This window comes from Pelecanus crispus, chromosome 1, assembly GCF_030463565.1.
Source record: "Pelecanus crispus isolate bPelCri1 chromosome 1, bPelCri1.pri, whole genome shotgun sequence".
Classification (NCBI taxonomy): domain Eukaryota; kingdom Metazoa; phylum Chordata; class Aves; order Pelecaniformes; family Pelecanidae; genus Pelecanus; species Pelecanus crispus.
Genome location: NC_134643.1, coordinates 156,678,454 through 156,689,254, shown reverse-complemented (window position 1 = coordinate 156,689,254; position 10,801 = coordinate 156,678,454). Strand labels below are relative to the sequence as shown.

At 48.3% G+C, this 10,801-nt stretch overlaps 1 protein-coding gene across 1 annotated transcript; it reads right to left on the bottom strand.

Moving 5' to 3' along the window:
- Positions 1 to 1,641: 1,641 nt before the first annotated feature.
- ECRG4 (ECRG4 augurin precursor) lies at positions 1,642 to 7,133 on the bottom strand. Its single transcript, XM_009493636.2, has 4 exons — positions 7,043 to 7,133; positions 6,277 to 6,324; positions 3,770 to 3,927; positions 1,642 to 1,803 (listed from the first exon to the last, which is right to left on the bottom strand). The coding sequence occupies exons 1-4, from the start codon at positions 7,131 to 7,133 to the stop codon at positions 1,642 to 1,644; spliced, it is 459 nt and encodes a 152-aa protein (XP_009491911.2).
- Between the last annotated feature and the right edge of the window lie 3,668 nt (positions 7,134 to 10,801).

The window sequence follows — 10,801 nt, the reverse complement described above, 5'->3', positions numbered from 1 at the left end:
AACTTAGGGGAAAGCTGAGTTTTTGGAGCATGTTAGGCTAGCGTGTATCTGTGCATGCAGAGAAGTGACTAACACGTTTGTTCAATTTGGCTCCCTCAGCAAAAAACTGTCTCCCTGGAAGCATTCCTGCAGGGAGCAGGATAGTGCTGGGCTGCCTCTCCTGGATACCAGTCCATCACAAAACGGGGACTTTAAGTGAAAGATTAGGAAATACACCCAGAGTTAAGAAAGAAGTGAAGTGTAAAGAATGCTTTGGAAACTTCTTGTAAGCTTTAGATGACAGACAGCTAAAGCATCCATGCCGTCTTTCTTCTCCGACGCTGCTATAGTTTGCAGTACACATTTCATCTTTCTTTATCCTTATTCTTCAGCTCCAGAAGTCATGGAGCCAGCCAGCCTTCCTCACCTGCCCCTTCCCAGTCCTCTACACTTGTCAAGCTTCAGCAGTGCTTTCCCCCACCAAGCTCCTCCTGAAGCCCCTGGCTCTCCTTGGCTTAGGTCTGAGTCAGGACTTTCTCTACAGTAACGAGAGAGAAGCAGCAGCATGGCTGATGTTGCTGTGGTAGAAAAGTTGGTTGTATTTCGGGGTTCTTAATACACACAACCCCACCAACCAACCCCCCTTTAATCCACTAGACTTCATTAACAAGCGCCCGGTCTCTGATATATTTTGATGGTCAGCCTAATGTGCATAGATTCCAGTTTGAATTGGGGATAGAAGCAACTTCATGGTAGGAAATTATGTCTGGGGACTGTGTTGGACGCTATCTGATACTAACTTCATTTTAAATAGCTTATTTTGTTATTTTATTCCCTGTTTTCATCTAGACTGAAATCTTGCAGCTAAGTGGAAAGGACACAAAGGGGAGTATTCATCAAAGATAATCGTGCCTGGGGAGGGTTGGGGCCACTCAGGTTAGATGCTCTGCGTCTCAGCGATTACTTTTGAAGTCAGGTTGCTGCACTGAGCCCTTTCCCTGGAGAATCCTTCCCTTTCACAGCCTTTGGCAGAAGGCGAGCTCCTCTGCACTGAATTTAGCTTTTGTGAACATCTGTGTCCTTGCCCTAACAGGAACTGTTGAAGTGCCGTATCACGCAAGTTTGGAGGGCTGTGCGCAGTAGGTATGGAAACAGCAGAGGAGGCAACAAGGCAGCACTTCAGTTGAGAGGAATGGGTTTTTTTTTTTTCCCCTGAGAATAATCGAATTTATTTGTTGACACAAATCTTAATGAGCAAGGCACATCTGAAATGTATTGGCTTATATTATGTATTCTATATGCCAAACTAGATGATATAATGTAATTTTGCAATTGATTGTAGGAAAGCAAATGAAAAAGACCTTTAAAAAGGAATCTGTAATAATACAATCAGAATGAAACTTGCTGTTACAAACTCTACTAAATAATGGCAACCTGTTTATTTTATCAAAAAAGCTTTATTTCTATAACACTTTATATATAGTGTACTACTAAGTAACAATAATTAAAAAAAAGTCACGTTTCTTTCTTCGAAGTCTGGCAGTTCCTTTACTGTTGCTGTTTTACATGAATAAGAGGCAAGCGGGGTCATTCTGACGGAGGGAGGACTCGGCCTCACCCAGTGCAGCCCTATAGGCGCCAGCTATAGTAGGATAAATGGCATTAGTAATCATCGTAGTTGACACCTGCTCCATGCCTGAAGGTGTGTGGATTTCGTGGGCCAATTGGTGAATCTTCATCATAGTGGTGTTGGTAGTAGCCACCATAGTACTCATTACGAGCACGCCCTAAGCTTGTCCAGTAGGAGATGTCATCTTCAAATTTCTGCAGAAAAAAGAAAATACTTGGTTTCCAAGCCTGCAACTTTACAACAAAGAGAGTGAAACAGAAGTGGTACAAGAGACTCCTTTTGTCTCATTCAGAAATTCAGATCCTTTGCGTATTTGTCAAAACAAAATCTTTAGATCTAAGGGGTTTTGAACTTGCACCTACTTTCTCTATGGAATTAACAGGGCCCCGAGTGCAGGCATTGTCCTGCCCAGCCCCACCTGGGACCCACCCCGACACCCTCTGCCCACTGTAAAGTGCTTAAACTGAGAGCGCCTTCAACTGAAACATGCACTGAGCACCTTTAATACTTACATTACCTTTTCAGCAGTGGACTATAAAAACATTGCAATGTTTTGTACTTAAAAATTTAAAGGTTTGGTTCTCTGTTGTCCCGTGCCTTTAGTCACGATGTCCCTGACTGCAAAGTGGGTGCAACAGGCTTTCGCTTTATGCCTGTGATCTTTCACTCCCGTTTTGCATGGGTAAAAGCAAACGTACAGCACAGCTTTCCAGCTATGGAAATGCAATAAGCAGTTCAATTCTGCTCACAACAGCAGAGGAAAAACAGTGTGCAAGGATATCAAATACTTGCCAAGCCAAAGCCTTTCCATCTGAATGACTCTTTGGAAATATTTTTGGCCGAGATTTAAAAAAAAAGTTTTGCAAAATACACAATGGGTAAGTATGGCCCAAGTTCTTTGCTGGAACAGTTATTTCATTGTTAAAACTGTGTCTTAAGAAAACCTACTAAGTGGATTCATTGTATCCCATAACAGGCCTCATATCAGTTTTTGAAATGCACACAGGAACTCGGAGGAGAATTCATCTTACCTGCATGGTTTATCCTTATTACTTATTTCTTGGTATTTGCACCCAGCCTTCAGTTTCTGATGCATAAAACCCACTTTTCCTATTTTTCCTATTCCTTTTGGGGGAGGGGGATAATATAGCCATGCTGTTAAAAAGTCACTTTTATCTGCATAATGTCCAGGAGGATACAAAAAAAAGTATCCCTCATTATTTCAGTCCAAGCAAAAGATTATTTTTCTAATTGTTCCAGCTTTGAAAATGAGTGCATTCATCTTCTGAGCAATCCACATAGCGTGAAGGTCCAAAATGTACTCCAGCTTGCCTGTGCCAATGCAGTCTCATTAAATGTATTCATGCAGCAGACAGAAGCCACAAATTCAACATCTATAACTATTTTTACCTCTTATTAATATAGAAATTATTCTATGTGTGGGACTGCAACTAAATGCACATTTTTTCCCCCTATTTCAGCATCTATTTAGTAGAGCTTTGTGCAGAGCCAGGAACTCTTGATTCCACTCCAGTGTTTTTACAAATTAACTGTTTTAAAAAAAAAAAAAGTATCCTTCTCATTTGAAGGGAGGTTGGCTGCACATTATCAAATGGTTTTCCTTTCACATTTAGAGTTGAGGTACAGCTGCCAGTGTGCTTGCAATGGTGAGTAGCTGCCCACGCCGTGGAGGCACATGCATGCATTAGGTACGTAATGTGAGTGCAATTTCATTGAGGAATGCCAATCACGACCAGCTTGGTGTGGATTTCTCAATGTGTTCAAAAGCAAATTGATTAGGTTGAGGCTGCCAAATTAATTTCCTGAAATACGATTGATTGCTTTGGGTCTGGCCACCTATTTCTCAAAGCAAACTTTGGCTGGTTGCAATTTGTTAAGCTTAAGTTCAGTAGCAGGGAAGAACTCCATGCAAGATTTTAGTGTCATTTTTTCAAAATAAAAACCAAAATAAAGCAGAAATCTCTAACAAATACGGAGCTTACATTTCTGTGCAACATTTGCTACTTTAACAAAAGAAATCACAGCGTCTGTGAACAGAAAACAGGGCATCTTCTCCCTGGGTGCCCCCGTGGCTGTGTATCCACGCTTGCAGCCGCTCACTCTAAAGCCCTACCAACTCTCGAAAGCCGTAACACTCACCGCCTCGTCGAATCCCAGGTACAGGAACTGCTGGTACCACTGCTGCACGTCGGGCTGGCTTCTGTCCCACAGCTGGCGTCTCTGGCGTCTCAGGCTGCTTAGGAACTCCTTGGCCGCCGTTTCTTTCACTGACACCTCAGGCTTCGTGGCAACAGGGGCTGAAATTAATTCCCCACCCCCACCCCCCCCCAAAAAAAAGGCATGCCAGGAAATTTTTAGTTGGTCTGAAGCGTACTGCTTGCAGCAAGTAAGAAAATGCTTCTTGCGTCATGCCATCACCTTTGCGCTCGGCGGTGCGATCCGTGTCGCAGCGGTAACAGTAATAAAGCCAGGAATTGGCAGTGTAATAGGATTTCCCAGCTGCCCTCATTCTCCTGGCTTTGATAAAAGCTGTTCTGAGCTCAAAGACGTAAGCTAAGTAAGGAATTTAAATACATAAACCCAAACTGAAAGAGCGTACACTGTGTTTCACTTTGAGGAGAGAACAGGAGACTGGCCTCTGTGCTGCTGTTACAGGAGCGGGAAGGAAGGTGGGAGGTGAAGTTAAAAAGCCTGAAGAAGCTGGAGAAACACTGCTAACTTATTAGGGTGAAGGGAGGTACACGTAAAAAGACAGATTTTTCAATCTGTTGTGTAAAAATGTAGCTTTTATATAATGAGTGCTACTAAATGCCCTCTGCACCTGAAAATAAAAGCCCATCAGGCTTTCATAGCTCACTGCGTGGTGGATGCATGGGAACGCCCTCAACCTGCCCGACCCAGACGTGCCGTCTGTCTTGCCCCCTGCCTAAGGGGCAGGCAGCTTGCTGCGGCTGCTGGAGGAATTTATGTACCTCCAAAAAGTATGGATGTAAGGACTGGCTAGCCCCCTGCTGTGCATGGAAATGATAAAACGTGGTATGATGTTTGGTCTTCCCGTGAAACAAGAAGCATGTGTAGGAGTAAGAGGAACGTCTTGGCTTTAGAGCATTCATTGCAATGAGGGAGAGGCCAGGAACGCGGGTGTGGATGGGGATTTTTGGAGGGTGGGAGGGAAAAGGCTAGGACAGAAGGGGAAGTCTGGTGGAGGTGTGAAAACCATCGAAGCAAGAGCTGGGCGGACTTACAGGGGGAGGCAAAGAACTGCAGCGGGAAGGACATTCAAGAGGTAAAAACGATAGATGAGTGTCGCAGGAAGAGTGGGCAACAGCAGGCTGCCCTGCAGGGATGGGCTGGAAACTGGTAAGTCACCGTGCGCTCGAGCTGGGTGTTGTTAGTGGGAAGCAGGACAGGGGAACGAGTGCCATGTGAATGCGCCTCGCACAAGGGACACTGCCAGCAAGGGAACCAGTACTGCGTGCTTAGCCTGCTCGCGTTAGCGCACAACTGGAAAAGGGGAGTGAGGCTGGAATGAAGGGGCTGCGTATTCCCTCCATCATCAGTTCAAGGCTTTGCAGTTCTTCCTGGTCTAGGCCGCGTTGCCTGCACGCTCAAGAAGCTTCTCCCTGGGCGGTCCCGCTCACCAGGGCACCTGAACAAACGAGCCGAACGCTGCTGGGGCGCAGGGAGGCCGGCTGTTGCAAGCGGTCACCCCTACCTGCGTGCAGGTGCTGCGGAACGCTGAGGTAGGGAACCCACACGCAAGGAAAACAGCCGTGGATGGGGCACATATTTTAGGGCTGGCAAGAGGTGGTGGGTGATGCCAGGAAAAACCCAGTGAGAAGTTAGGCAGGCTTGCAGAAAGTGGGAGTCCCCTCTTGGGGGGGGGGGGGGGGGGCATAAATTCTTTGCCTCAGCCATAGAGCGGTCTGAGGGGAGGCAACCAAAACTTCTGGGGTGTTTCAGCCTGCCCCCATCTGCGGCAGTGCTGCTTGTCCCCGGCCAGCTCCGTTTCCATCCCCTTCCCTCAACCAGCAAGCAATTTGGCACGTCTGCCCGCTGGGCCCTTGGCCATCATCTCTCCTATAAGGAGAGTCGTCTTCCAAGAAGGAAGCACATATGGGGCCAAGAGGACAAAGGGAATAAAAGGCATAGGGAGCAAGCCCGGTTTTCACATTTCCTTCTCTGCACCTGAGCCAGCGGTGTTTCCATGCGTTATAGTTCCTTGGAAAAGCTTGTGACTTCCCAGAATAAACCAGATAAACGCCACGTCTGCCATGCATGCGCTGGAACAGGTAGGTGCTACATACTGCGCAGAGCAAAAGGCAGGCGTACCGCCTGAGGGTGGGAATCCTGCTTTGCAGAGGGCCCTGTGACAAGCAGAGCCTCCAGCCTTGCCAGGACCACGTCCCGAACAGCCGTGCAGGCACAGGCTCCACGGGGCTGGCACCCTGCGCACAGGAGGTTTTGGTACGGCGCGTGGCGAGAGCGGCTGTGCGCTACCAGCTTTCAAATGGGTGCTGGTACGCTGCTGCTCCGACTGCCCTCTCTGAGCTGGAGCCGGAGCCACAACACGTCGGCAGCTGCGAGCGACAGCAACTGACTCAAAGGAAAAATAAGGGGAAGCACTGTGCTGGCTCTTTACTTACCTTCGCGTTTCTGAAGCATCAGTTTAAGCTTATTTCCCCTCGAAACATCTAGACGAGTAAAAACAAAATACATGCGTTTACTAAGAAGGAAATAACAACAGCAACAAAAGATCACATCTTGAAAAATAATGTATTTTTATCGCAGCTCCAGCTCACCAGGCAAAACTCCGCAGCAAGTTTCTACCAGTGCCTCCCTTTGCTCCCATTTCCACGCTCGAGCGCAACATATGCTACAAGGAAGCTTTTGACACTCCAGCATCCTCTCCCCAGAAATTCTTGGCAAGGAAACCCTGAAACTGGCCGCCTTTGCCAATTAAATTATAATATTTTGCAGCAGAAGGCCACAGCTGGTGCCAGTACCGTGACACAGCGTCCAGGGCGGCATGATAACCCTGGAAAACCTTTGTCACGGCATGAGGGGCACATTAACAACTGGACTGCTTCAAATTTTTTTCCTCACAGCCTGTCCCAAAGCACATCAAGGCTGTCGTCCTGCTGAAACCCTTTCCCAGAAGGGATCCAAGGCTTTAGCCCATGGCTGGCAGCGCAACAAGAGACCTGCAAGTGCTTGGCTGCTCTGAAACTCCTTATTCGCTTGAAAACAAGCTCTTTAACAAAGATGCTCAACTTGCAGAAGTTTTGGAGTGACCGCGTTCACTCACGCAGCCGCGCATGATGCCCAGGGAAGGCTTTTGCCTGCTTCCCGGGATGTGCCGGGTTAGGTTTCCCCCCCCGCACCCCGGCCTGGGCGCGAGTGCTCACTCACCGGGGGCCGCGCAGAGCAGCGGGAGGAGGAGGAGGAGGAAGATGAAGAGGGCGGCCCCGGGCAGGGCTCTGCGGAGGCACGGCGGAGGCATGGCGGCGGGGGTGGCGGGCGGCACGGTGACCCACCTGGGCGGGAGGAGATGGTGAGGATGAAGCCGGAGCCAGGTCTGGGAGCACCCCGCAGCCAGCGGCACGGGCAGGGAGCACCCCGGCCCCGACAGCCCCTGCGCCGCCCCGGCAGCCCGGGGCTTCCATGACCTTGTGCCCTTTGCGCTTGAACATGGAATGAGATGCATTTCGGTAGGACAAGGCGTCCACCCTTTTGATTGGCACAGCACAGTTTGCTAATTCCCAGCAGCGCTGTTTTTTTTTTTTCTTTTGTGGTTGGACATAATCCAGTGCAACTGGTAAAGACCTTTCAGCAATTTACACAGGCTTTTCTTGCAGGGGAATTAAAAAAAAAATAAAAATAGCTGTAGCATGTCATTTAACATTTCTCTACGTATAAAGCCAGTTTGTCAGTTGCCTGTAGCACCAGATGGAAACTGAGAGATTGTCTCGGTGGAAAACGAATCAGAATCAACCAAAGGTGACTTAATTCAGGTCTTTTTCTCTCTCCCTTCCTCCCACCCCCCAAGCCCACGGAAAACCGCAATGCATTTTAACTGATCAGCTTTAAAAAATAAGTTTGATTTCTTTTTCTCTATATAGACAGGTTTAGCTTATACTAAGCACTTGGAGACCAAAAGCCAAACTCACAAACTAAAAGTCCTTGCTCAGCCCGATCAATACTGTAATGGTGCCTATACTTACACTGTCTTTTCCTAATTCGGGTTTAAGCTCCGCTCAGTGAATTCAGCTCCTCTCAGCTCCTTCCCCTGCAAATGCCAGAAACACCCCAGATGAAGCCTAGTGAAATCCTTGCCCGTCCTCGGACACAAACCTCTCTCTTCCCTCGCAGCAGAGACCCGCGACGCTCAGGAGACCGCTACGGGCGCCTCGCCTCCTGCTGAAGCTGTGGCAGGGTACAGCCAGGAGCGCGGGAGGGATTTAGGAGGAGGCGAGGGGGAGCGGGGGAGAGCCGGGCTCTCTCTGTAACCTACTTGTGAGAACTCTGGCAAGCGCCGGGGCCTCGGCTCCCCGATCCAAGGATTGTTTCCAGATTGGTTGCAGCTGAAAGATGAATATATATACACACATCCACACTGTATATGCTGTATATGTTGTAACTGTATACAAATGTGTATATTGAGTACATCTGTGTATATACACATACACGCGTGTGCATGGCGAGGGAGCCGTGCAGTGGCGTGGCAATTCCCTGTGATGAGTTGTGGAGCCCGTCAGTGCTATTTCAGACACAGCTAATTGTGCGGGTGGGGCAAGGCCCTACGGCTGGCTTTGCCACTCGCCATAAAATGCAGAAGCAGCACCAGAGCGGGCTGGTCCCTCAGACCCAGCCTGAACTGGTGCCTCCGGTGACCGCCCGTGATTGCCCCATGCATCTCTCCCCTTGTGAAAAAAATACTTGGAGCTGCACCCAAAGCCTTTCTCCTGCCTCCCTCCACCCCCCAGCACCTTCAAGTCAATGCTCAGGCCTCTCTGCTCGTCCCAGTTGAAATGGCAGAGGCAGCAGCACGAAAAAGCAATGCGGTTGCTCCAGCCAAAGTCCCCCTTGCTCTTTGCAGGAGCCGTGGCTTCAGGGGGGGCAGAGCGGGAGGGAGCAGCACCTTCCAGACCCCTGCGATGGAAGCACTCCCATAGGAAGCCCATGTCTCAGCTCAACCCCCATGCAAATGGGAACCAAAATTAGTTTGTCCTTTCTGTCACTGCTTTTGAGTGGTTTTTCCCTCTAGCCCCATGTTTCAAGTGTCAGCAGGCTTAACACGGTGTGTTGGAGCAAATGCCCATTCTTCAGAATAAATGTGCTCTTTCATGAGCTTAACGTTGACAGCCTCTTGACTAAAACCACCTGAGGTTTGTGGATAGCTAATTGGAGAATATAGCTAGCAGGGACAGAAGTGAAGTGCACATATGTTAAGGCTGCATGAAATAGCCATGATGCAGATAATTTATAAAACCAGGGCAATAACTCCTGAATATTTACAGTCCACTGCTATATTGGTAACGGCAAAGGATGTTTTGTTCAGCTGGTGGGTTTGTAACAAGCCTTGCGTGGGAGCTGGGGCTCTGCAGAACTGCAGGTACTTGGTGCCTCTGGACCAAAGGAATACAAAGCACAAAACCTCCTCTGGATACCAAATGTATCACAATGACTCAAGAAACTGCCGAGATAAAATGCTATCTGGTGAAACCCAGAGAATGGATTGACTCAAGTGCAAGGTTATTGTAGAAAATCATTGCTCTGGTGGTGTAGAAATGATTGACAGAAGAATATAATGCTCAGGGTTAAACTGAGTACAGTATCTTCCCAGAAGAGGTCACTTTCTCAGTTCAGGGGACAGAAGTTTTTGGCATAAAGTAAAAAAGTTGCGTAAAAATATAACACCACTTCTTTTCAAAGGCAGTGGTGAAAGGTGACTGGTGTTTTTTCCAGTAGCAATCTTTATTTTTGTTCCAGGTTGTTTTAAGGGCTAAGGCAGTGTTGCCCTGGTGTTGTAGTAAGACACATTTTTCTGCTGAGCTTGCGACTACTGCATCGTTATTAGAAGTATGTACCTTCAAATGAGTATCCACGCTTATTGACATGCCTGCAGTACCCCTTTCTGCTACTTGGGGTGTAAAAACACAGCCGCTGTGCGTGCAACTGGTGCTGCGGTGTTTTCCTGGGTTCTCTCCACCAGCAGTGACATTGCCCTCTTAGCCCTTCCTTGAGTTGAAGACTTGTCTTAGGGCTTGGTTTGCCTCCGCTGGCACACCAGCGCTGGCAGCACTCTGCCGGCACAGCTGCGCAGCATCCCCGAGGGTAAGCAAGTCTGAGCTAATGACGTCATTCAGCTAAATGCCTTTCATCACCACTGGTGACAATGGTAGACTCTTGGTGTTGAAATTTTGTTGAAAGATGTTAATTAATGTCATCGGCAGGACTGTTCCCCAGACAGCTCCGGGATGAGGAGCGGTGAGCAGGGCCCCTTTCACGTACTGCGTAAAACTCCGTCAAGCCCCTTAGCGTAATGGGGACCGCTAATCGGAGGGACGCCCGCGGCAGGATAGCAGGATGGAGCTGGCAGGTTCCGCCGCTTCCCCAGCATGGGACTGGGCTATGGTCGTGCAAGCCTGCGTGTTGAGGCAGAAATCTGGGAGCAATCCAACAGAAAGCCACTCTGAGCCTGACCTTGAGAAACAACAGGCAGGAGCCAGGCAAGGAGCTCGCTGGAGCCGGAGAAATCCTGATCGCTGAGCCTACTGCCGGCCAGTGTTGTCTTCAGAGCCTGGAGGACTTTGTGTATGGTTTTTTGGGGTAATCTGATTTGTTAAATAGTTCTCTGCAACTTGCCGCATATTTGGCGACCACTCGGACGACCCCATTTCCCCTGTGTGATCTCTAAGTTTATGTGTGGTGGTTTTAAGCCCAGTGGCTTCTAAAACTACCTGAAGTGGCACCAGCATGAGTGGCTGTTTAACTGAGCTGAACTAAACAGGGGGAAAAAAATTCTGCCTAGAAGCGTCGCTGAATTTTTAAGTGGTTTTGATTTTTTTTATTATTATTGTACATTTTGCCTAGAATTAAGTACAGAGAGACACCTCTGCTTTTGCATGTCATCACAGTAGCTGTTGAGACAACTCTGTTGTATTCATT

What these genes read in the sequence shown, in the direction of transcription:
- ECRG4 (XM_009493636.2), bottom strand. Translation starts at nt 7,133, where the DNA reads ATGCCTCCGCCGTGCCTCCGCAGAGCCCTGCCCGGGGCCGCCCTCTTC. An exon ending in GCTGCTCTGCGCGGCCCCCG is followed by an intron (nt 6,325 to 7,042) that starts GTGAGTGAGCAC and finishes TTACTCGTCTAG; the next exon opens with ATGTTTCGAGGGGAAATAAG. An exon ending in ACCTGGGATTCGACGAGGCG is followed by an intron (nt 1,804 to 3,769) that starts GTGAGTGTTACG and finishes TTTTTTCTGCAG; the next exon opens with AAATTTGAAGATGACATCTC.